Source organism: Ostrea edulis, chromosome 6 (genome assembly GCF_947568905.1).
Source record: "Ostrea edulis chromosome 6, xbOstEdul1.1, whole genome shotgun sequence".
Lineage (NCBI taxonomy): Eukaryota > Metazoa > Mollusca > Bivalvia > Ostreida > Ostreidae > Ostrea > Ostrea edulis.
This window is the reverse complement of record NC_079169.1, coordinates 67,925,101-67,950,466: the sequence shown is the minus strand read 5'-3', so window position 1 is coordinate 67,950,466 and position 25,366 is coordinate 67,925,101. Positions and strand designations below refer to the sequence as shown.

Here is a 25,366-nt window from a genome sequence, read left to right as displayed (position 1 = left end):
TGTGAGATATATACTACTGAAATCCTACTAACAGATTAACAGGTATAGAAAATGTAGATACGGAAAAAAACCTGAGGTACAAATGTGAAAGGGAGTGGATGAGAGCTTTAATGCATTATTAATTAGTCTTTAATGCATGATTAATTAGCCTGAGCTGCTTTTTATTGCTTAACTGTAAGCATTAAAATTATCATGGCTTTTAATACTTATCAGTAACGCAACACTTCAAAATCATTTCACTATACAAATTATTCGGTGTAAACTGATGACGAAAATTACTGTGTGAATACCTTAAGTATCAGTTTGTAATTCACGTGTGCAAGATGTAGATTTTTTTCCTAATTTTTTGCAGACTGTACAGTCATTACTACCACGGAGGATACGGGCATTCAGCCGAGGAGTTCCACCACTCAGTCATAACAGCCATACATCGCTTAGACGAATGCATGAAGTACAGCAGTTACAGATCGTGTATTTACGGATACAATATGACGACGCAGCTACACGTGAGTAAAGAAATACCCGACACAGCTCTACACGTGAGTAAAGAAATACTCGGCACAGCTACACGTGAGTAAGAAATACCCAGCACAGCTACACGTGAGTAAAGAAATACCCGACACAGCTACATGTGAGTAAAGAAATACCCGGCACAGCTACACGTGAGTAAGAAATACCCAGCACAGCTACATGTGAGTAAAGAAATACCCGGCACAGATACACGTGAGTAAAGAAATACCCGGCACAGATACACGTGAGTAAAGAACTACCCGGCACAGCTACACGTGAGTAAGAAATACCCGGCACAGCTACACGTGAGTAAGAAATAACCGGCACAGCTACACATGAGAAAAGAAATACCCGGCACAGCTACATGTGAATAAAGAAATACCCGACACAGCTACACGTGAGTAAAGAACTACCCGGCACAGCTACACGTGAGTAAGAAATACCCGGCACAGCTACACGTGAGTAAGAAATACCCGGCACAGCTACACGTGAGTAAAGAAATACCCGGCACAGCTACACGTGAGTAAGAAATACCCGGCACAGCTACACGTGAGTAAAGAAATACCTGACACAGGTACACGTGAGTAAAGAAATACCCGGCACAGCTACACTTGAGTAAAGAAATACCCGGTACAGCTACACGTAAGTAAAGAAATACCCGGCACAGCTACACGTGAGTAAAGAAATACCCGGCACAGCTACACGTGAGTAAAGAAATACCCGGCACAGCTACACGCGAGTAAAAAAAATACCCGACGCAGGTACACGTGAGTAAAGAAATACCCGACACAGCTACAAATGAGTAAAGAAATACCCGACACAGCTACACGTGAGTAAAGAAATACCCGGCACATACATTGTTGGACGTAGTTTTCGTGTTACGCTAGGAGGTACTACACATCGTCATAATGGCTGACTTTCTTTTAAAACATGGATGAAAATATAATCAGCAATATTTATCGATTCATTTCAAATACCATTACCTAGACGAGTAGCTCAGTAGGTTATCGAGTATATCGCGGGTTCGAGTCCAGCAGGGGTTTTGTATTTTCTTCAGATTGGTTTCTAACAAAACTGCATTTTTGACTAAATAAAGTAAATTGATAGTTTTCAATTTCAAAATATTATTGTACATAATGTTGTTCATTATCTTCACTTTGCCATATTATCGTTGGATCTTGCATATTAAAACTAGTATTAAAGTTAAGAAACTTACACAGGTCCACTGGAGAAAGAACTGTATGTACAGTGTTGTCAAACATTGTCAGAAGTGGTGTGTTCGTATTGGCACTCTAATATTATATGAAAATTTACCCCAATATGGTTAATTTTGAATTGTTATTCATATCTCTTATTACAGCTTCCAATAACGGCAAGTTTATACTACATCCATCTCCAAGAATGGCTGGATGTATTTCCCAGGGAACAAGTATTCATTATTAGAAATGAAGATTATCGAAAGGACATGAAGCACAGTCTACTTAAATTATTTTCGTTCCTTGAAGTTGGTAAGGAGATGATGGTATTTTTGACATTTGATACGTTTTCATGACTTACTCAGCTTGTATCAAAATCCTATTAGATATGTTTAGGCTTACTTAAAACTATTTTAGTCCCAAATTAACCAACATTTCAAAATTCCTAATGGTTTTAATGGTTATTTTTGAACGGAAGAACATTAATTCTACGAAAATTGCCCTTTCCCGTCGACATCCATGTGTTTGTCTAATTTTGACGTAACAAATTGCGTCATTGCAGTAGGAATTTCTCAATATGACACAAAAGTGCTGTTGATCATCAATGCCATGTTAACTACTGGTACTCTGGGGGGAGTGGGCCATTGTTGTTTCACCTAGCAGCAATCTGGCCGAGCAATATTATGTCACCTAAACAAACTATACTTGAGGGCATCTGGCAGACAAACTACAGATGTTTATAACCATGATGAACAAGGATGAATGGTGAAATTCATAGCCCAGGCCAGGGAGTCTTGTGCTAGGGTAGAGCTTTATGGGTCATATAGTGAAAATGCATGATCTCTTTTAAGATTTTTCTTCTTGACTCCTGCAGCGATAATGAAAAGGGAAACTTCTAGCATTGTGAAACCCTTATTGAAGGGGAAGGCAACCCAAAAAATTTCCATGATAAATTATAGGATTAATTATATGATTATAGGATATAGGGCTCACGGCGGGTGTGACTGGTCGACAGGGGATGCTTACTCCTTCTAGGCACCTGATCCCACATCTGGTGTGTCCAGAGGTCCGTGTTTGCCCAACTATCTGTTTTGTATTGCTTATAGGAGTTATGAGATTGATCACTGTTCGTTATCTTCACCTTTCATGATAAACATTTGTCATACTATTCTGTTGCTATACGGTCAAGATAAGCTTCAGTACTAATTCGAAAACGTTGAAAATTGAAATTCTCGACATCCAGAGAGGCTGCCATGATGTGGACCTCTTTAGTATTCAAGATCACAAAAATCAATAATTTTGACGTCACACCGTCTGTTCCGGTTTTGATGAGATTCTAAGGTCATCAAAGATATCTTCACCTTTCATGTGGTAGATTTTACGAATAAATAGGTTGGTCAAGCAATAAATTGTCGTGATTGGGAAGGCCAAAATGACTATGGCCCCACGGTTCAAGTTTTCAATGGGCCATTTTCAGATTTAATGGGCCATCAACATATTTTGAATGACCATTTTTGATCAATAGCAAATGTGCAGTGGAACATTATTGTTTTAATTGAAACTCTGAACCACGATCACGATCTTTTTCACCGCTCTTGAAAATGTTTCTTCTTTGTTTCAATGTCCCCCTCTCAACGGTATCATTGCTTTTATCGGCATTGGTATTTGAAGACGGTCTCTCGTTGTTTTTTCATTAGTTGTTGTTGTTTTTTCACTTTCTGTCGTTTCTATATCTGTCTTTGGACTTCCGAAGCATAAACGCTAAAGCATAAGCATGAGAAGACGTGATGAAATGTGGTGTAAGAGGAAATATTTTATTGGTTATATATTTTGATTTGTATTGCTTCAACCAATGAGATTCGGTGTATCAGAATACATAGGAATTAAAACTGAAAGTACCAAAAATAAGTAAGTCGTACCCAATTCACTTCTAGAGAAAAAATCGTAAATTACAATCGATAATGAAAGCGCGCTTTGGCGCATGAATTAGATAATCTAATGCGCCAGTTTTCACCTGAGGGGGACTATGGTGCAGGGCGCTTGGCCTTCCCAATCACATACTCCCTTTGCATTAGTGCAATTTAAATTAAATTGCACTGATGCAAAGGGATTATGTGAAAAGTTTTTTCTCTCGAAATTCCTGACCCAATCAAGTCATCTGAAAAGACTATGTAAACTGTGAAGCCATCGTTGCGTAATGACAAGTTGAGGTTCGAGACATTTGTATGAAGAAATGTGTACCGTCTGCCTGGTCAGCGACTCCACTGAACATCTTCTTTTCTCGATTTCTTCATGCGAAAGAACGGGCTCAAATCTATACGACTCCAAACTTAACTGTTTGTCACTTGTCATGTTTACATAGCTGCTGATGATATAAACCGGAACAGACGGTGTGACGTCATAAATTAAACTTCAATGGCTGCTTTCTTAGCGGCGGGTAATTCAAAATAAATGATAGATTAATATTGATTTAATCGTTAAGCAGGGATTTTTCTTGTTAAATCTCATTTGCTATATCAGTAAGTAATACTTTATTCATAAAAGCAACAATGTGGTTAGGGTTGCCTTTCCCTTTAAGACAAGGGACCCATATGAGTGAAAAATTCTCGAGAGGGAAGTTAAACAAGATACAATCAATCAAGGGGTCTGGATTTAGAACAGGGACCAAAATCCTAAAACTCTTGCAGTTTTTAAAAACACTTTTATTCTTATATTCTTGGACACCTATCAAATAAAATGTGTGTATAGGTATAATGAGTCAATAAGCCTCTATAGAAATTGTTAAATTCATGGCCTTGGATCAGATGTTTTGGTGCTTTATATGATGATGCATTACGTAAATATATATTTACCCCTGCACAACTTGTAGAAAAGATATAGGCATGGTTATGAAGCGCATGGAGCAACCTACCAAAATTGTGAAATCCATGGCCCCTGGGACATGTTAGGGCTCCAGAGTGGGACCCAAATGGGCATACAAATGTACATGTATATAGGAAAAATGCATGTAATAAGAATCATCCTTTTTGAATTTCTGTGCATTATTACGAAATACTGTATGCATGTTTATGATGAAAAAAAAATCAGTATTTTTAGACATAGATATTCACTTTCGCATGTTCCCCATATTTCCTCGTGGATTTAGTTACATCAATTATCGTCTTAAAGTATTCAATGTATTACGATCATATTTCATATGATATCTAATAATGGTGGAATTTTTGTAATCACTGTATCAATTTGAATACCTCATTAAACAAAAATAGTCCACCAAAAAAATTTTTACAAAATTTTGAATAATGCTTCATTTATTTACGAGGAATCCTATGAGAAGAACATGTTTTATTCAAACTTTTTAAACGAAATTCATACAAATCACTTGGTAAAACACTACATAAACTTTCTCTTAATGAAAATTTATCATTTACCGCACATATCTTAAGACAACTAGACTTTTATTATTTTTTACCAAAGGCAGATAACTCTTCCAAAAATCTCTATCGATGTATAAGCTTTACTTTCATCAGTAATTAAATATAGGTATTTTTTATTTGAATCTTCTTCTTTTTTTCAATTTCCTTTCGTTATACATATGGAAGGTGGAGATAACAAACAGTGATCAATCTCATAACTCTTATAAGCAATACATATAAATACCATAGAGATGATCTCACACACATTATCGTACGCTGCAATATACATGTATCGTGAGGGTATGTGCATATCATTGCCGACTACAATATGTACCGAACGACAGTACAATGTACGTACTGTCAAATGTCCAACGCATACAAATTAATGAGCTTCAAGTCAACCATAATAGACAGGGTGCCACAAACCTCAGTCCAAACTGCTTACAAAAAAAACGTGATACACGTATTCCCTACTCCTTGGATAAGAGTTCAGTCTTTTGGGCGGGTCTCAGGAGATTTGATACTAAATGGATACTTAGAAGGAGTAGGTAGTCCTTTACCAAAATTTTAAATTTCATATCCTAGGGGGTAAGTGTTTGGTTTCAGGGTGGAACCAGTATTATTATAGTTATTATTGTCTTTATCATATGAAAGACTTCTCTAAGTTTGCTGATACAGTATAAAAACTAAATGCATGTTAAGGAAAAGCAGAAAAGGATTTACAAAAAATGGTGAATTTCGCAACCCCCGTGTTTTGACTTTAGGATGGGTCCAAATTAGTGTTATCATTTAATGTTAATACATAAATATTATATTGTAAAACCTTTCATCAGGACATTAAAGCTGTATGGTCCGAATTACAATATTTTTTTCCATCTCCTAAAAACGCTATTAAATCATCGCACGTATGTAGTTATGAGGCTGTATGACATATACATTATTTCATCTGTTTTAACCAAAATTATTTGATTTTAAATCGATGTTTACAAATAACCGCGTCACTCTGCCATTTCAAGTGACAGTCACGTGACCAGTTCAAACTTTCAGATCATCGGTGATCTTATCTGTGTAAAGCTGTGTATTTTGTTCCAACAGTACCGTACCATAAGTGTAATAGAAATAAAATGATCAAATACCTCTTAGTAATTCGTTGTTTTACGCTCTTTCAGCCTTAAAAATAGACAGTTGCGTATGAGTTAATACATCATGTTGGGATTCCCCTGACGCGCGTGGGTCTATTTATAGACGTCTAACACTGTATAATTTATGGGATGATTTATATATGTATCACACTATATTTACTTTTTAAATGATATTCTCATTGTTTTCTTTTACATGCAGATGTTTTCAAGCATGTAATTAAGGGAAAGTTGATAACTTTATAAAGTCATTAATCTGCTTTAAAGTATCGTCGACTGCTCTATTTCGGTGACTGACCAGAATCGGTGACCTTTTGTTTACGTGTGCGTGTTGTCGTTTCCGGGTGTAGATTGCGTCATCAGTTTCGCCGTAGTGTTTGCAAACATATATAGAGTACGACTTCAATTTTAATAAAAGTTAATAACTTTATAAAGTAATTAATCTGCTTTAAGTAATTATGTACAAAAATAATACATGAACATCGGGTCATACAGCTTTAAAGTTTTAAGAACTCATCTTCTTTTATACTGTTGCTGAATATTAGAATTTACAATGTAGCTTAGACATTCAGAATTGGATTTTCAAAAATAAGATTACATAGCCCTTGGGACTAGTGATACTTTAAAGGGGCATAGACACGATTTGAGCTTGAAAATTTTAAAATTTTGTTTTTCCATTTTTAATGTTTAAAATGCTAAACTATGTTATTTCTAATGGTCAGAAAAAATGTTAATGTCAGTTGTTGAGGTACGTGGGAGATGCAGAGCTCACAATTCTGTTATGTAAACAAGGTTCGTGCCATGTTTTTGTTTACATATGTTAAATATACTAGCAAACGTTTCGTTTAAAGCAGATTTTCTTCAATTTACAAGTTAATTTTTAACATAATTGAATAGTTTCTAGTGTTTGGGACATCTCATTTTGTTTTAAACATGATATTTTCTATTAAGCAACTTACATATCTAGACTTGCCTAGATGGTCGAGCGGTCTAGCGCGCTGCTTTCATGCTGCTAGGAGATTTGGTTCCGCAGGTCGTGAGTTCAACCCCGGGTAGGGGCAGAAGTGGGTATCGAAATAAAGTGAAATTTTCTGTGCTTTATATTAAATATTTCTTCACTTAGGCCAGTTATGTTCATTTAAGAGTTCATTGCTATTTCTGTGCTTTATATATATATATATAATATATAAAACTCTAAACACTTTGTAGAAATATTTCGACCGTGTTACCGGTCTTCTTCAGTCGTGTTTATCTCTCATAGCAACCTAACGCACGACTACATACGCGAAAGTACTATGCCGTCACAGTAAATATTATAAACGTCAAAGTTGATATTGCGCGAAAAACATTTGAGAAAGGTACGAGTCTAATAATAAAATGAACAATACTCACCCGACCTCGTGGACACATCCTAAAATATGACTATCCGTACAATCAAATATTTGGTATTATTAATGTAACATACTTTTAGAAATGATTGTTCACAAAGCAATCAACTACTGGCCTAAGTGAATACAAACAAGAAATATTACAATAAGTAGTTAATCTTAAATACATCAATATTGTTATAATCAGTTATTATAACACGTTCTTTGCATACAAGTCTTACAAGACATTAATTATTAAAGACAAAAATGTTCCCTTTTGTTTATTCCGTGTGGTACATAAGTATTTAATTTTTTCTTCCATAAATTTTCTCTAAAGCGACGATATACATGTATGTCATCTTTGTAAAGTTTTTCATTTCCTATTATAGAATAATCGTCAATACTATGAGAATCCGTTTAGAAATGAAGAGCAACAGGGTCATCAGTTACTCGTTTAATAAATGACAAATTCAAAACATGCCTTTGGTATGAAGTTACCCCAGTTTGATATGATATTTGTTACCGTTGCAGTCCTCAAATTGATTGGTTTTAATGACATATTGACATAAAGTATATATATACTAGTATATATATATATATATATATATATATATATATATATATATATATATATACTGATATTAGAATTTTGATTGACCATTAGAAATACTTTACTTTAGCTAAGCAATGTAAACAATAAAAATGGAAAAATAAAATTTGAAAATTTTCAGAATCGTGTCTATGCCCCTTTAACTAGTACTCAGGTGACCGATAAGGCCTGTGGATCTCTTGTTCAAAATTAATCTGGATTGTTTACACACAGGATGCGAAATACATATGTTAATTTTCATTATAGGAGACATTTCTTCAAACCTATTGAAAGACATTGTAGAAATGCCGCACAGATACGAAACGGTTCTTAAAAATATACAAGGTTCGATGTTAAACGAGACATGGAACATTTTAGTTGAATTTTTTGAGGAACCAAACAGAAAATTGGCAGCCATGTTAAACGATGGGCGATATTTGTGGAGGGATACGACCTTTAAGTTTAGACCTAAGAAAAAAATGTACCGGAAACACAGACCACATATCGGCCCTGCTGATCATCTGAGGACATATTATGAAAAAAAAAGAAAATCAAAACTTAATCCAGATTCAGTGATTGATCGTTTCATAATGACATCCAAGTCGTTTGGAGAGTGGGTGGAAAAAGTAAAACAGCATCAACAACAGCGGATTAAAGCACACCAATCAGTGGCGAAACGCCCAGAGAAAATATATCACCACGAGAAACGGAAACATGAAAAGCAGATGTCAGGAAATGGTGCTCACCGCCAAAACATTACCATCAAAATGCTAAGAACTGTGACAAATAGCTCTGATTTCAATAAGAAGAGAACAGGTGTTGTCATAAGACAGGAAAATAATCCATTACACGACCGGAAGCACATACAGAATTTTAACAATCGACCTTTAAAGAGTATGCGAAAGAAAAGGAGGGTACATTTTCAAAAATGAATTCAATATTTTGAAGTCACATTTAATAAAACTTAATAGAAATTTTCCTCGATAGAAAAGAAAACGATGAACTTGACTGTTGATATTAAAATGATTATTTTACTAATGTTATGTCTCCCCTTCATATGGTTTTAGTGTGAATTCTTCTTATCTTACAAAGTTTGTCCGGGTCATAACTGTTTTAAGCCTTTGATGTTTGGTATGTGGGTATATCACGATAAGACAGTGTCACGTACCATTTTTAATGACCTTGACCCTTTTATGTAATACAATAATATAATTTGGGGGGCAGTTTATAATAATGGCGTGGAAACAGTAACCAAACTTGTGAAATTCTTCACCGCTTTATGGATCACATGGTGAAATTGTATATAATGCTCTGTTCTCCGAAAAAATTCGCACATGAACTGGGTTCATTGATATATCGCACATGACTACCTCTACCAATATCAGTTCACTGTCTATGGGTCAGGGATTACGGTCCCGGAGCGTGCCACGTGGATCGTACTGTTGTTAGTTTTAGTATTTCACTTATGTAGATATACGACCAGCTGTAGTTGAAGTGCCATAGATTGGCCCATTCAACAGTTAAGACCAATACATGTATGAATTCAACTAGCTGTTTATCGTTGATTTTTTTTTATATATTTTATGTATAAATTGATATCATGTGTTCTTTGAAGTTTTCTTCCAATATGGTTACAGTATTTTTTTAGCAATGAAAATCTTATATAACATTTTACAACTAAGTTCATCTAATGATATTGTTTTTCATTGTTCCTCAATAAAAAGTTATTATTTGTTATATGAATAAACTTCTTTTTAATAGTGTTTTGTATCTTTTCTAATTGATTTGAAAGTTCGCGGATCGTTTAAGCAACTTATACTTGCATATATGAAAAGCCAGTTAGATTTGTTTTGTATCGCATATTGTTTTAGTCTTTCACCTCTGTAGATAGCTCCGTGGGAGATCCGGGTTAGAATAGGTCCTCAGTACCTCTTGCTTGCCGTAAGAGACGACTAAATAGGGCGGTCCTTCGGATGAGACCGCAAAACCCGACGTCCCTTGTCACAGCAGGTTTGGCACGATAAAGATTCCTTCCTGCTTAAAGGCCATAATCGCCGAACTTAACGACTAAATTTTGCAGCCTTCACCGGCAGTGGTGACGTCACCATGTGAGTGAAATTTTTTCGAGAGGGACGTTAAACAATATACAATCAACGTTGATAGGTCACCAGCTGTAGGTGAAATGCCACTGATTAATCAATCAATTCATGGCAGTAAAGACCTTGTATGCAGTAAAGAGGAATCTTTATTGTCAAAGGTGAAGATAACGAACAGTGATCAATCTCATAACTCCTATAAGCAATACAAAATAGATATTTGAGCAAACATGGATCCCTGGACACACCAGAGGTGGGATCAGGTGCCTAGGAGGAGTAAGCATCCCCTGTTGACCGGTCACACCCGCCGTGCGCCCTATCGACTTCATCAGGTAAATGGAGTTATCCGTAGTCAAAATCAGTGTGTCAAGAACAGCCTAACAATCAGTATGAAACACATCAGACAGCATTTGACCCAATGATAGGCTGTATTGGCAAACTAGATCGTTATAACCACCATAGAATTTGCGAAATGCTAACTTTAAACGAGGTTATTGGAACCCCTACATCATCAACTTGTTTGTCAGTAGCCTGCTTCGATTAAAAAAATCACCATAAGCAGAACAAGCTCTTGCGTATCGAATCAGTTGAGATATATAAACACCATATGCAGGTGATAATGGAATATTGCTACATAAATATGGGAAGTTGACGATGGAGAAGCTGAAATCATCCCATTTGTCATAAAGTTGAGTTGTTAGTTCGTCGAAAATATCTACTTTTAATAAAATATCTAGGTATGAAGCAGAACTGGACGCCTCTGTGGTGTCTTATTTTGAGTTAACTGGGATATATCAAATCGACCTATGAATGAAAATTATAATTGTTAATAGATAATACGTCGCCGATATATCTAAATGTCGAATTGAAGGTCACAAGATGAGATTTGTTTTTCTCACGTAGAGGTTTTTTTTAATAAATTCTGCTTCAGAGGAATATAAAAACAGGTCAGCCAACACAAGAACACAATTCGTGCCCATGGGAATTCCAACAGACTGTTGGAAGACCTGATCACCAAAGACCACGAAGATTTTGTCAATGAGGAACTCCAGCATATTTTTCATTTCAACTTCAGAGTACTGGGCATGGCATCAGAATGGTGTTTAACAAAGTAATTTTTTGGATGACTGATCACTAGATATGAATATTTGCGTTTTCCACTTTTGTTGAAGAAGCAACTGTCTATGATGTCAAAAAATCTATTCTTTATTTTATTGTAAGGAATGTTCGTGTATAGTGTTGAAAAGTCATGCGTTTTGATGTTGATTTGAGAAAAGTTTTGCGATTTCAAGTTTACTAAAAGTTCTTAAGATTTTTTTTAGAATCCACATTTGATTTACACTACTTCTGGCATGTAGTCGCACAGTAAGTTTGATTGATTGTATCTTGTTTAACGTCTCCCTCGAGAATTTTTCACTAATATGGAGACGTCAGTAAGTTTGAAGTTTCTTCTTCACAGCTGTTAATAGTTTTGTGAGGAGTAAAGGTAGGGGCTTGGTAGAGCACTTACGGGATCCAGCAATGCATCTTTGTTTGTAAGGGTTTTAAGTAGTTTAGGAATCCAGCATAGGTACGGTAACTCGTATTCATTCGACCCATTGACTGGGATATTAAATGTGTCTAAAACTGAAGCATGATTTTGAAGAATTTCATCTTTTGAAAGGGCAGTTGGAGTATAAGTACGATTACCAAAACTGGAATTAATGCCAAGTTCGTTTAAAATCCAGTTGTAATAATGAACCTTACAAACAAAGACAATGTTGTTACAAGCTTTGTCAGCTGGAACCAACACATATTCCTCGTGTAACCTATCTGATTCTTTTATCACTTCTGGTTCACTAAACACAGACGGGTAGATGGTACGCACTTTTGCTTTAATATGTCTATTTTTCCTCTTATACTTTTAATCCATTCTGACAGTGTAGTCGTATCAAGTTCTTTTTCATATTTAGCCCATCATCTGGCATATTCTTCGACAGAATTCATAATAGAGATGAAGGTCTGTCGCCAATTGAAAGACCGAGGTTCTCTGTATTTAGGACCTTTTAGAATAAGTTATTTGAGGTCCTCATTTTCAACATCACCAGTAATGACATGTCCAGCTGGACTATAGTTGAACGACAATGAAGAACACGCACATGTATCGTAGGCGTATCGTTGTAATGGATTGGCGTGATCATGCTTCAAGAAACGCGCTATTATGAAAATAAACATTCAGTGTATTATGAAAATAAACATTACTGAATGTAACACAATATGATTACCTTTACATAGTTTAGTTGTATATTTGTGGTTTGATAACATCATTTTGAAATACAAGTAATACCGTGAATGGTATTTGAGCAAAAAGACGAAAATTGTTTAGATCGGTCTGAAATTTAATGTTAAAAGGCTGAGATGTTTTAAATGGTAAATGGAAACATCAACAGGACAGACTTTCCCACCAAACTTTATAGAACTACATTGTAATTCTATTCAGTGATCTGTGGAAATACATATCTAGGGCGTAACATTAAACTTGCAAAATAAATTTTCACTGTATTTTTTTTTTATAAGTAAAGGTATCAAGGCATCATTATAGCGCTAAGCGATACCCTGAATTTGATGCGGCAGAAATATTAGATTTAGGTTACTTCTGAAATTTCAAGAACATTCAGTGTATAAATATGTTTCAACACTTTGGGTATGTAGCGGAAAATTCCATATAGCCTGAGCCTAAAGGTAACTGATAGTACAGACTATGTCAAGGACGTGATCTTAAAAGCTTATGAATTAGTACCCGAAGCTTACAGGCAAAATCTCAGACTGTACAAAAAGTATGAAAATCAAGCATTTGTTGAATTTGACAGAGAAAAGGAAAATTTATGTAATTAATTTGGTTGAGATCTAAGAAAATTGATGAAAATATAAAATAATCTCCGTTAATCCATCCTAGTAGAAGGAGCGTGTTCATCAAGTTTTGAGAACGTATGCAGAAGATAAGAATGTGAGAACTCGTGGGAATGCCACAATTATTTCAGATTCTCTCTCTCTCTCTCTCTCTCTCTCAGAAAAAAGATATCAGACTAGTAGTTTTTTTTCTAAATGCTTCGATTCTGATCAAAAGAGTGTTTCAGAGTTTAATCTTCCCTTTCCTCAAATCCGAAATATCCACCTCGCAGTAGTTCTACGTCAGGTCCAAGGTCGGGAACTGGTCGCGGTAGCTCTGTGGTAGAGTTCGCTTCGTAACCGGAAGGTCGTGAGTTCGAGCCCCGATCGTGACATGATCGCGTCAAACCTAAGATGTAAACATAGGCAGTGATTGTTCGTCCGTCAAACGTTCGGCATTTAGAAACGAGAATCACAAGTCTTTCGGTTATGACCTTAAAAATGGAAGTCGCGGCACGTTAAGAGACCTCACTGCTACGGACGTAAGCGATAATTCTGTCTAAATTTGTATTGCTTCTGACACTTACAACTGATGACGTCACAGTATGAATGAAACTTTCAAACAAACAACCAAGGTCGGGACGTTTTAAAGGTTCCTCTGGTGTACTACCGCTTCCTACAATCTGTGGGGATCCAGACTAGAATAGGTTCTCAGTATCCCTTCATTGTCGTCAGAGGCAACTAAATGGGGCGGTCCTTCAGATGAGACCACAAAAACCGAGGCTCCGTGTCACAGCAGGTGTGGCAAAATAAAGATCCATCCTTGTTCGAAGGTCGTAAGCGCCGAACATAGGCCTAAATTTTGGCCCCTGATTGATTGATTAAGTATTGTTTAACGTCCCTCTCGAGAATATTTCACTTATATTGAGATGTCACCACTGCCGGTGAAGAGCTGCAAAATTTAGGCCTATGCTCGGCGCTTACGGCCTTTGAGCAGGGAGGGATCTTTATCGTGCCATACCTGCTGTGACACGGGGCCTCGGTTTTTGCGGTCTCATCCGAAGGGCCGTCCAAATATAATTCTGTAGGGTGCTTATATAATGCTTAACGAGTGCTTATAATTAGTTCAACAAAATATACAGTTTATTTGTATTAAAATGAAGGTTCCAGAATCGTCCGTCCAAGAGCGTACAAAATGTACAAAGTTGTGGCTAAACAAGTGTTACGTCATCTTTCTGTTCAACTTTGACACCGTTCTAAAAATAGAACGTCTAGAATCTTCATGTTTACGTCACAGATGTCAATCAAGTACAATGTAATTAGTTACACAACATATGTGAAAATGGCAAAATCTTGGTTGCCCCAGATTTAATTAATTTGAGCATATTTTATTGTATAAGTAAATTTATGTAGCAATATTCCATTATCACCTGCATATGGTGTTTATATATCTCAACTGATTCGATATGCAAGAGCCTGTTCTGGGTATAGTCAGTTTTTAAATCGAGGTAAGCTACTGACAAACAAGTTGATGGTACAGGGATTTCAACAGTCTCGATTGAAGTCAGCATTTCGCAAATTCTATGGTCATTATAACGATCTAGTTCGTCAATACAACCTCGCATTGGGTCAAATGCTGTCTGACGTGTTTCATACCGATTGTTAAGCCGTTCTTGGCACACTGATTTTGACTGCGGATAACTCCGTTTACCTGATCAGGATATGGGGCTCACGGCGGGTGTGACCGGTCAACAGGGGATGCTTACTCCTCCTAGGCACTTGATCCCACCTCTGGTGTGTCCAGGGGTCCGTGTTTGCCCAACTATCTATTTTGTATTGCTTGTAGGAGTTATGAGATTGATCACTGTTCGTTATCTTCACCTTGCATTATACACGTTCTTTCAACATATGGGGTTCCCAGACGAAGTATGGCGTGTCGTTCACCAGTTAGTGGCCCTAGTGATATGCCGTGGCAGGTCATTTAGGTGTCAATAAAACTTGTAACAGGATATTAAGTCATTTTAACTGGCCCAAGTTGAGAAAGGATGTTTCTGAATTTTTAGAGTCGTACTCAACAGGCCGACTGCAGGATTCAAACATATTTGATCACATTAATTTTTTGACCATTGTGAAAAATAAAATGAATGAATAAAACTATGAATTCTCTTTGATATCACCTTTGAAGTCGTTTTGATAATTATGCCGACACGCTTTGGTGATTAATACATCGTTTAAATTACACCCACTGCACGTGCTATTGCATCAATACAAGGGACGAAAATCGCCACCTTCGATAAAATACACCCACACAGTTCAGCACCTGTTTCTAACAATTTATTGGATTACCGTGGCAAAATTCGCTGCAGCTATGATTTTCCTAAATGATGATGTTCCTGTCGCCGGTTGATACGCATTCCATCAAAGGACATGATTTCAACTTTTTTGAAGGTCATCTCGTCAAATCAGTCTGAAAAGAGCCGACTAAATGGGATGGTTTTTCGGATGAGACCGCAAAAACCGAAGTCCCGTATCACAACAAGTGCGCACGATAAAGATACCCCCTCCTCAAAAGCCGTAAGCGCCAAGCATTGGCCTAAATTTTATAACCCTTCACCGACAATGAGTGAAAAATACTCGAGAGGGACGTTAAACAATACACAATCAATCAAACAAATAATTTTGTTAAAACAAACGAAATAATGTACATGACACATGGTACAGCCTCATAAATACGTACGTACGATAATTTCACAGCGTTTTTACAAGATGGACAACATTGGTCGAAATTCGGACTATACAACTTTGAAAATGACCTAAAAAAGATTCTCCGACCATTTGACAACTATGTTGCTGGCAGTAAAGTCAATTGAGTGAACACTATTAGAGTTATACCTCTTTGAATAAATACCTCTCAACACCGGTTGCACGTACAGGTAATTACATGCCTTCACACACCAAAATAGTACTTGTACTTTGCTGTTTTATTCATCATATATTTAAACATTAACATCAATAACTTGAACTAGGCCAATAGTATAGTAAACCTGGCATATCGTTGATTTTATGAATAAAGTACTAATTAATTACTGATATCGTAATTAGATGAGTCTTGAACAACAAAAATCAACATTAATCTATCATACGTTTTAACTTATCCGCCGCTAAGAGAGCGGTCATTGAAGTTTAATTTATAACATCGCACCGTCGGCTCCGGTTTATTTCATCAGCAGCACTGTAAACATGATAAGTCACAAACAGTTAAGTTAGGAGCCATATAGATTTCAGCCCGTTCTTTCGCAAGAAAAAATTAAGAAAAAAAGACGTTCAGTCGAGTCGCAGACCAGGCAGACGGTAAACGTTTCTTCATACAAATGTCTCGAACCTCAACTTGTCATTACCCAAATGATGGATCCACAGAGTACATAGTCTTTTCTTTTCAGATGACTTGGTGGGGTCAGAAATTTAGAGAGAGAAAAAACTTTCATTACATCTCCCCTTCGGATCAGTGTAATTAACTGCTTGACAGGAAGGCATCAACCTATTTATTCGTAAAATCTACCACATGCACATCTTTGATGATCTTAGAATCTCATCAAAACCGTCAACAGACGGTGTGACGTCAAAATTATTGATTTTTGTGGTCTTGAATACAAAAGAGTTCCACATCATGACAGCCTCGATAGATGGCGGGAATTTCAATTCTTAACGTTTTCAAATTAGTACTGAGGCTTATCTAGGACGTACATCAACAGAATAGTGGTAGATGTTAGGTTGATGCCTTCCTGTCAAGCTGTTAATTGCACTAATGCGGAGGGGAGATGTGAAGAATTTTTTTTCTTTCGAAATTACTGACACAACCAAGTCATCTGAAAAGAAAAGACCATGTATACTTTGGATCCATCTTCCTCAACATCTTTAGCTCAGGATGTCTTTAGAATATCACCAATTCTTCATTATTACTTTTCAGGAATGACATGTGCAAACAAAGCATGTAATTATTATCTTGTAAAATCATTTCACATTGTGGACAAAAACATGTACATCGGTTTTCAATGACCGGAACATATTAATTATATGGAACCCGTATTTCTAATGCAATATTTTTGTTGAATTATGTTTACTCACGTGTAATTCAATCTTTTTAAAATCAATGTTAGTATAAATCAACTTACTCAAATATGCACATAAATAATTATCAAGCACGTAGCAATAGAAGAGGGGGTAGCTTTTCTGAACCTGAACATGCATAGTTGGTTATTTTTACGAGTAAAGTTTTACCTATTGACTACTTCCATTTATTAAAATGATATTGGAATTATAAAATTTAAGGAACCGATCAGTCCCCCCCCCCCCCCCCACCACCGTCCTGTGACTTAGGATTTAAAGTTTGGGTTTTGTTTTATTTTTATTTCTTATTTGCTTTTCGAGAATTTTCACTCTTTTGGGGTCAACTTCTCCAGCTCTCCCCTCATTTTGAAAAAAAACAAACCATGCTACGTGCGTGAAAACATTTATATCACATGCTTTCATCTTGCTTTTATTTCTAGGTATATGTTACCCTTGAAATTCTTGGTATGACATGTAATTGTATCATAACGTTTACAGAAATAAACACTAAATACGACTGACTCCCCACTTCCGCCATCCATTCATTCAATTTGATGAAATGTACTTTCTAAAAAGTGTTCTCCATAACACCGAAGATACTAAACCTTGTTATTTTTAGAGATATGATACAACCTGTTAATCCTCAGCATGATAAAGATTTTGGTACCGTAAGCTTTGTTAATGCTACATGCATTTTATCTGAAGTTACATCTATAAGCACGCCGTCAACTTCCTGTGAAAGAGCAGTACCTACAAAATGTAGAAAATTTGTTGTCCTTTCGGCTGAGAGGGATTATCGCATAATGGATCAATAAGCATTCTTGCATCTTTTTGGTGTAACGCATTCAGGTGGTGTTTCTAAACCCCTCTTTTTGCCAGTGTTACTCGTTTTTGGTTTATTTGCACAGGCACCTAAAATATGGATACTACTTGCCCCTCTTTTTTGCGGTGATAATTCTCCGAAATGTGTGGATTCTCTGCCTATCTTACCCCACTTTCGATTTATGTAAGCTTTAGAGATTGTTATTTTATTATACCAGTAGAAGGTCAATCTCTAAAGGTTACAAAAAGCGTGACACGATTGTACATAAATCAATATGAGGATGAAATAGACAGGGAATTCACACATTTCGGAGAAATTATCGCCGCAAAAAATATCAAAGGGTGGTGGTGGTGGTGTTCAGTAGTATCCATACTTCAGGCGCCTGTGTTTATTCAACGACAGACCTAATTCGAAATTTTGCACTTCTGCGCAGAAAGCCGCGCACATCGCTATTTACAGTCTTCGTGCATTGTGACGTCGCTGCAATTGTTTCATGATGAACATACGTTTATGAACTGAACTTGAGACTGTATATTTCTTTCATTATACAAGTAATACATTTTATTTTAATACATATTTCATATGAATTCTCCAATAAAGTCGATTTATAGAATTTCCGTAACTTTTGTATCTGTGAATCCGTGACTTTAAAAAATCTGTCCGTGATTCTTCCGTGTTTTATATGTAATTTCTGGGATTCCTTAATTGTCCGTGTTTTTACAACCTCCCGTGCATATGTCATGAATCAAACTGCCATCCGTATGCACAACGAAGTAAAGAAATGTAGACACTTTTGTTATTAAAATTTTACTTCTGAATATAATTTATATCATGAATATTCTTATTAATAGTAATTACTGTATTACTCTATAAACAATTAACAATGTACGGCATGCACCAGAAACGTATTACTCAAAAACCGGCGATAATATATATTTACAACCAACTGCGGAAAAGAGTGTAAAATTATATTTTGAAATCTTTCCACCATTCATTAAAATGACAAAGAAATAAATACTAAAACCGTATCAATCAACAACAACCGAAGACCAGAGGCAGGGCCGGGGGTAGTTTCTCTCTCGGCTGACAATAAACACGCTATCCATTGGACAGATATTTTATTATTATACCAAAGCAGAATAATTCCTCTTCCGACAAAAAAAAACAACAACAAATCGTTCCGTCATAATGTTGGGAACAGCTGCTATAGTTGTGACGTTGAAAACGCCGCTGGGCTTTGTATTTGACGTCACAATGCCAAATTGTGCGGAAAATCGATGCTGCCGTTGAATAGTTTGAAGACTATCATCCTAGCGCAGATCTTAGCACAGAACCGATCACACGGCAGAGATACATATATTTTGGCGAAAATAGTCGGCTTATCGTCATCTTTTGATGTAGAGAAAATATATTCAAGTAGAATAATGCGGCTGAGATTGCAATTGCCAATCAACATGTACCAACGTATTACAAAAACATGTATAGGCCCTATATGTATTTACATTCATTCCTTTAAAATAGATTTATGCTACTCTTAAGCTTAACTTATAAAAATGTTTCAGGGAATAAAAGTCAATTTTTTTTAATAAGAGTATTCATCAGAAAAATCCTATAGATGAAGATGACACTAGCTTGAAGTACATGTTAGATCCTATCTTGAAACTGTCCGATAAGTCATGTACTTGATCTCTTATCAATATAAAATATGTATGCTTTTATTCAAACATTTTAACTTTTTGAATTTATTTAGAAAGGTTGAAGATTATGAAAATGAAAACAAAATGTGCACATTACATATAGGCCTACACTATATACAAATCCGTTGTCTTAAGCTGCATACTGAGCTCTATATCGGATTTATTGAATTTGTAACAGTTCATACATTACATATTTTGACACCACCCCTGGAATATCATGCAATGACTCAGTGTTTACATATGATTGGTGAACTTTTTCCTAATCCATATGATTATTCAGTAAAAAGGAAAAGTATCAAACTACAAGTAGAAAACCTATCCATTTCTTATTTAATGACATTTTCCTTGAAAACTGGCCAAAAATTGTCCTTTGACATGCTCCCCTGAAAAAGAATTGCCGATGACTCATACTTTTTTTGCCTTATAATTAGTAAGCTTATTGTTTTTTTTAAATCATTCTTTAATTTGGTATAAAACTCTATTGTAGAATTTTTTTAACTTTTATATTGCACATTGGAAATTTCCCTATATTTCCTTTGCAATTATGACTGCATCATAGCCAACTTTTGAAACGCCCCCCGCCTAAAATCAAATACGATTTTCATTTGGGTTTTTTCATTGATTTTAACTCATTAATGCATGCTTTACTTTATATCAAAATTTGAATAAAATCTTTATTGTAGAAACGAATTAGGTCCGTCACCCTTAACCTGTTACATGTTTTGCTTTATGCCTTTATTGTGTTTGTACGAAAAATGAAGCTTGCGGACAGTGATCAATCTCATAACTCCATAAGCAATACAAATAGAGAGTTGGGCAAACACGGACCCCTGGATATACCAGAGGTGGGATCAGGTGCCAAGGAGGAGTAAGCATCCCCTGTCGACCGGTCATACCCGCCGTGAGCCCTATATCTTGATTAGGTAAACGGAGTTATTCGTAGTCAAAATCAGTGTGCCAAGAACGGCCTAACAGCCGGTATGAAAAACGTCAGACAGCATTTGACCCAATGATAGGTTGTATTGGCAAACTAGATCGTTATAACCACCATAGAATTTGCGAAATGCTGACTTTAAACTAGACTGCTGGAACCCCTACATCATCAACTTGTTTGTCAGTAGTCTACTTCAATTCAAAAACTGGCCATAAGCAGAACAAGCTCTTGCGTATCGAATCAGTTGAGAGATATAAACACCATATGCAGGTGATAATGGAATATTGCTACATAAATATGGGAAGTTGACGATGGAGAAGCTGAAATCATCCCGTTAGTCATAAAGTTGAGTTGTTAGTTTGCTGTTAATATTTACTTTCAATAAAATATATAAGTATGAAGCAGAAGTGGACGACTCTGTGGTGTCTTTTATTTCAAGTTCACTGGGATATATCGAATCAACATATGAATGAAAATTATCATTGTTAATAGTTAAAACGTCGTCGATATATCTGCATGTGGAATTGAAGGCCTCAGCAAGAGATTTTTCCTTCTCACGTAGAAGTTTTTTTTAATGAATTCTGCTTCATGGGAATATGAAAACAGGTCAGTAACAAAGGAGCACAATTCGTACCCATGTGATTCCAACAGACTGTTTGAAGACCTTATCACCAAAGACCACGAAGATGTCTGCTATTTATGTTACTATGTGTATGTATGTTCTCTCTGGTTGGTTGTATATTGTTTAACGTCCCTCTCGAGAATATTTCACTCATATGGAGACGTCAGCATTTGCGGTGAAGGGCTGCAAAAGTTAGGTCTATGTTCGGCGCTTATGACCTTTGAGCAGGGAGGGATCTTTATCGTGCCACACCTGTTGTGACACGGGGCCTCGGTTTTTGCGGTCTCATCCGAAGGGCCGCCCCACTTAGTCGCCTTTTACGACAAGCAAGAGGTACTGAGGACCAATTCTGACCCGAATCCCCACGGGATTATGTTCTTTCTGCTTTTTTGTTTTACGCTGTATGTTTTGTTGCTTTGTTTTTACTTGGAGTTCAGTTTAGTAACGTGTCGTGTGATTGGTCCACGAATAATCTCGAGACCATTCGGATGATCCCGAGAATAAGCAATGTCTTTGCGAACCAATCACACGGCGCGTACAACAAATTCGTACTATGTTACCTCCTTTTTGGCTGCCAGTGGAAGAGATGAAGCCCTGTCCGATCAATGTACGCAACATTGTGTCAAATAAAAGAGATGAGATGGGTTTTGAGTTGAAGAGACTTGTAGTATGACATCTCCCTGACTTGATGTTCGCCAAAATTCCGTAGGTAACGCTGCAATTACTTGAAAAATGTGCCCCGAAACGGGGACCCCCCGTTTGTTTACAAATTTTTGTTTCAAACCTTGTGAATTTTATTACACCGGTAGAAGGCCAATCTCTAAATCTTACAAAAAGCGTGAAACGATTACACGAATCGAAAGAGGGATGAGATAGACCAAGAATTCACACATTTCAGAGAAATTATTGCCACCAAAAAAAAAGTAAAAAAAAAAAGGGGGGGGTAGTAATATCCATACTTCAGGTGCCTGTGGCCACACCTACTGTGACACGGGCATGATCCGTTTTTAAGGTCATATCCAAGGACCCGTGACATTCATAGGTGATACCGAGCGTTTGGCGATGGAACTGTCACTACTTGTTTTACGTGTAATGACTTAGGTTTTTCGCGGCCTGGATTCGAACCCCGTCCTTCCGCATGCGGGGCGAACGCTTTAACTTCTAGACAACCGCGGCAGTTTACTCCCATATGGAAATGGCCTTCTAGACTAGACAACTCAACCGCTCACGACTGCTGTCCTGTTCTGAATGCCTCAAGTGTCATCCTCTCCGAAGAAGAGACCTCACTCCTATCTAAAGGTCTCAATTTCTGTCCCACCCCACGAGAGGTAAATGATCAGACTGTGAGAGAGGATACTCGGGAATTCTTCCGAAGATTAAGACTCAAGGAGCATTTTTCCCGCAAAACTTCAGATGATAGTAATTTCACTGAAGTCACCCTGGACAATCTAGAGAGTCATCCACTCTATAGACCCAAAAGCAACTGGGAACCACAACCGGGCAAGTGCGGAGCTCTAGAGTCTTATATCGAAGCAGTCGAGCAAGACATTGAGAAAGTTCTCAGCCAAACAGAGATCGTCCCCGACAATCTAAGTAAGGAAGAAAGATCAGCCTTACAGACACTCAAGAACAGGGACGATATTGTCATAAAAAAGGCAGACAAGGGATCAACAGTAGTGGTCTTAGACAAGGAGATGTATTTGGCAGAAGCTCACAAACAGCTCTCAGACGAGCGATTTTACAAAAAATTGGAGTCTGACCCTACTAAGAAGTTTTCAGCCACAATTACCACAACCCTCAAAGATATGTACAAGAATGAGGAGATAGGTGTAAACGTCTTTGAAACACTTCGGCCCATGGACTGTAGACCCGAACAACTATACTTACTGCCTAAAATTCACAAAGAAGGCATGCCAGGCCGTCCCATAGTAAGTGCCATCGGACATCCCACGGAGAAAATCTCTGAATTTCTAGATTTGCATCTCCGTCCACATGTAGAAAAACTGCAATCTTCTCTGAAGGACACAACAGACTACATTAACAAAACTCCCTCTTCAAACCTTCCTGACAATACCCTTCTCGTGACGATGGACGTTACATCACTTTACACCAACATTCCGCACGATGAAGGAATTGAAGCTTGCAGGGAAGTCTGGGAAAATAGGACCATCAAATGTCCGTCCACTGAATCTTTGATTAAACTACTTGAACATGTTCTCAGAATGAACAACTTCATGTTCAACGGTAAGCACTATTTGCAGATAAGTGGCACCGCTATGGGAACCAAGATGGCTCCATCATATGCAAATATTTTCATGGGCAGACTTGAACGCAACCTACTAAACCAGTTGCCTTCCAGGCCCCTCGGTTGGTTGCGTTTCATTGATGACATAGAAATGAAGTGGACTGGCAGCCGAGAGAGTCTCGACGGCTTTATTTCTTTCACCAATTCGTTCCACCATTCCATCAAATTCACAGTGGAAATTTCATGTTCAAAGAACACCTTCTTGGACACCACATCCACTCTGAACAATAGTGAATTAGAGTTAAGTCTTCATACAAAACCAACTGACTCTCACCTATATTTGATGCCATCGAGCTGCCATCCTCCTAATACTTTCAAAGGAGTGCCCAAAGGTTTAGCCACTAGAGTTCGTCGCATCTGTTCATCTACAACAGCCTTCCAAGAACAGAGCCAACTCCTGAAAACACGCCTATGCAGAAGAGGCTATAGGGCTGCCCCAGTGCAATAGGCAATCGATGAGTTGTCCATCCAGCAAAGACCGAAACACCCTGTTACAATACAAAGAGAGAGAAAAAAGTAGATGAGTCCCACTTGTGACTGCCTTCCATCCCGTCTTGAAGAGTCTCAACGCCATCTTGCGAAGACACCTGCCAGTTCTTTACAACAACGAAAGAATGGCAACAGTATTCAAAGAGCCACCAATGGCAGCCTTCAGACGGCCTCGAAATCTCAAGGACATGGTAGTTAGAGCAAGACTGGACAACCCACTGCCAAACGGGGGCTTTAGAACTTGTTCTGACAAAAGGTGCCTTCTGTGCAAGCATAGCGAGGATACTGACACTTTCAGAAGCCCGGTTACTGGACGTAACTACAAAATTTTCGGAAACACGTCCTGCCGCACAAACAACTGCATATACCTCATAAGCTGCAAAGCATGCCAGAAGCAGTACGTTGGCGAAACAGGAGATCTCCGCAAACATATTAATAACCACCGGTCGACCATCAAAACCAAAAGAATCACTGAGCCTGTTGGAGAACATTTCAACCTAGATGGTCACAAATGGGAAGACATGATTGTCGTGGTTATTGATCACAACCAAACCTGGAGCTCCACAGATAGAAAGAAAAAAGAAAAATTCTGGATGCACAGACTAAAGTCTCCGTCCTAACAGCATGAACAAATTGATTGACTTTGCCAGAATGAACATTGGCTAAACCTATTCCTGATATGACAATGTTATTCTCCCTCTGATCAACGACAACGGTTTATTTCTCATAACTTTATTTCTCTTAAGATATCTGCGTACCGCCTCATATTACCAACGATACATCGCCTTGCTTCACCAACTGGATGCATAGCAGTACCAGCACTGCCAACATTGTTGACACTCATCAACAAGTTCCATTTTTAGTTTCTTACAAGTAACCAATAGTTTAGACATTACGTCAATTTCATTTACTATTATCTGAAATTTAGATTTTCAATAATTTGATCTAGGGGAGAATACCACGATGTACGGATTAATTGTTTCACCTTTTGATCGGCCAAGTTAGTTCGTCCATTAATGAATTTCACACTTTACCGACTGATACCACAGTGACCAGACATGGTGAGTTCACGCTCTTATTCTTATTCTTTTTTTTAAATTAATAACAGAGCCTGCAACATGTAATCCGCTGGAAAAGTGTTTAGCTAGTTTTGTAGGGTAGCAGGTCGTTCCGTCCCATGGTCGATTCGGCCCATTTTGCCTAGTCGATCC

General features: G+C 37.3%; 2 protein-coding genes across 5 annotated transcripts in view; both read left to right on the top strand.

The window, feature by feature from the left end:
- LOC130046914 (carbohydrate sulfotransferase 15-like) overlaps positions 1 to 9,975 on the top strand; it is a 35,525-nt gene extending 25,550 nt beyond the window's left edge. For all 4 annotated transcript variants that reach the window (XM_056140565.1, XM_056140567.1, XM_056140566.1 and 1 more), the window contains 3 exons: positions 353 to 506; positions 1,871 to 2,018; positions 8,482 to 9,975. In XM_056140565.1, coding sequence (XP_055996540.1) covers positions 353 to 506; positions 1,871 to 2,018; positions 8,482 to 9,146 — 967 coding nt within the window. In that variant the 3' untranslated portion in view covers positions 9,147 to 9,975. The remainder of the gene's footprint in view (positions 1 to 352; positions 507 to 1,870; positions 2,019 to 8,481) is intronic.
- An 11,450-nt stretch (positions 9,976 to 21,425) lies between these two features.
- On the top strand, positions 21,426 to 24,114 carry LOC130047308 (uncharacterized). Its single transcript, XM_056141973.1, has 2 exons — positions 21,426 to 21,450; positions 22,463 to 24,114. Exons 1-2 carry the CDS (start codon positions 21,426 to 21,428, stop codon positions 24,112 to 24,114), a joined length of 1,677 nt encoding a protein of 558 aa, XP_055997948.1.
- The last annotated feature ends 1,252 nt before the right edge of the window (positions 24,115 to 25,366 follow it).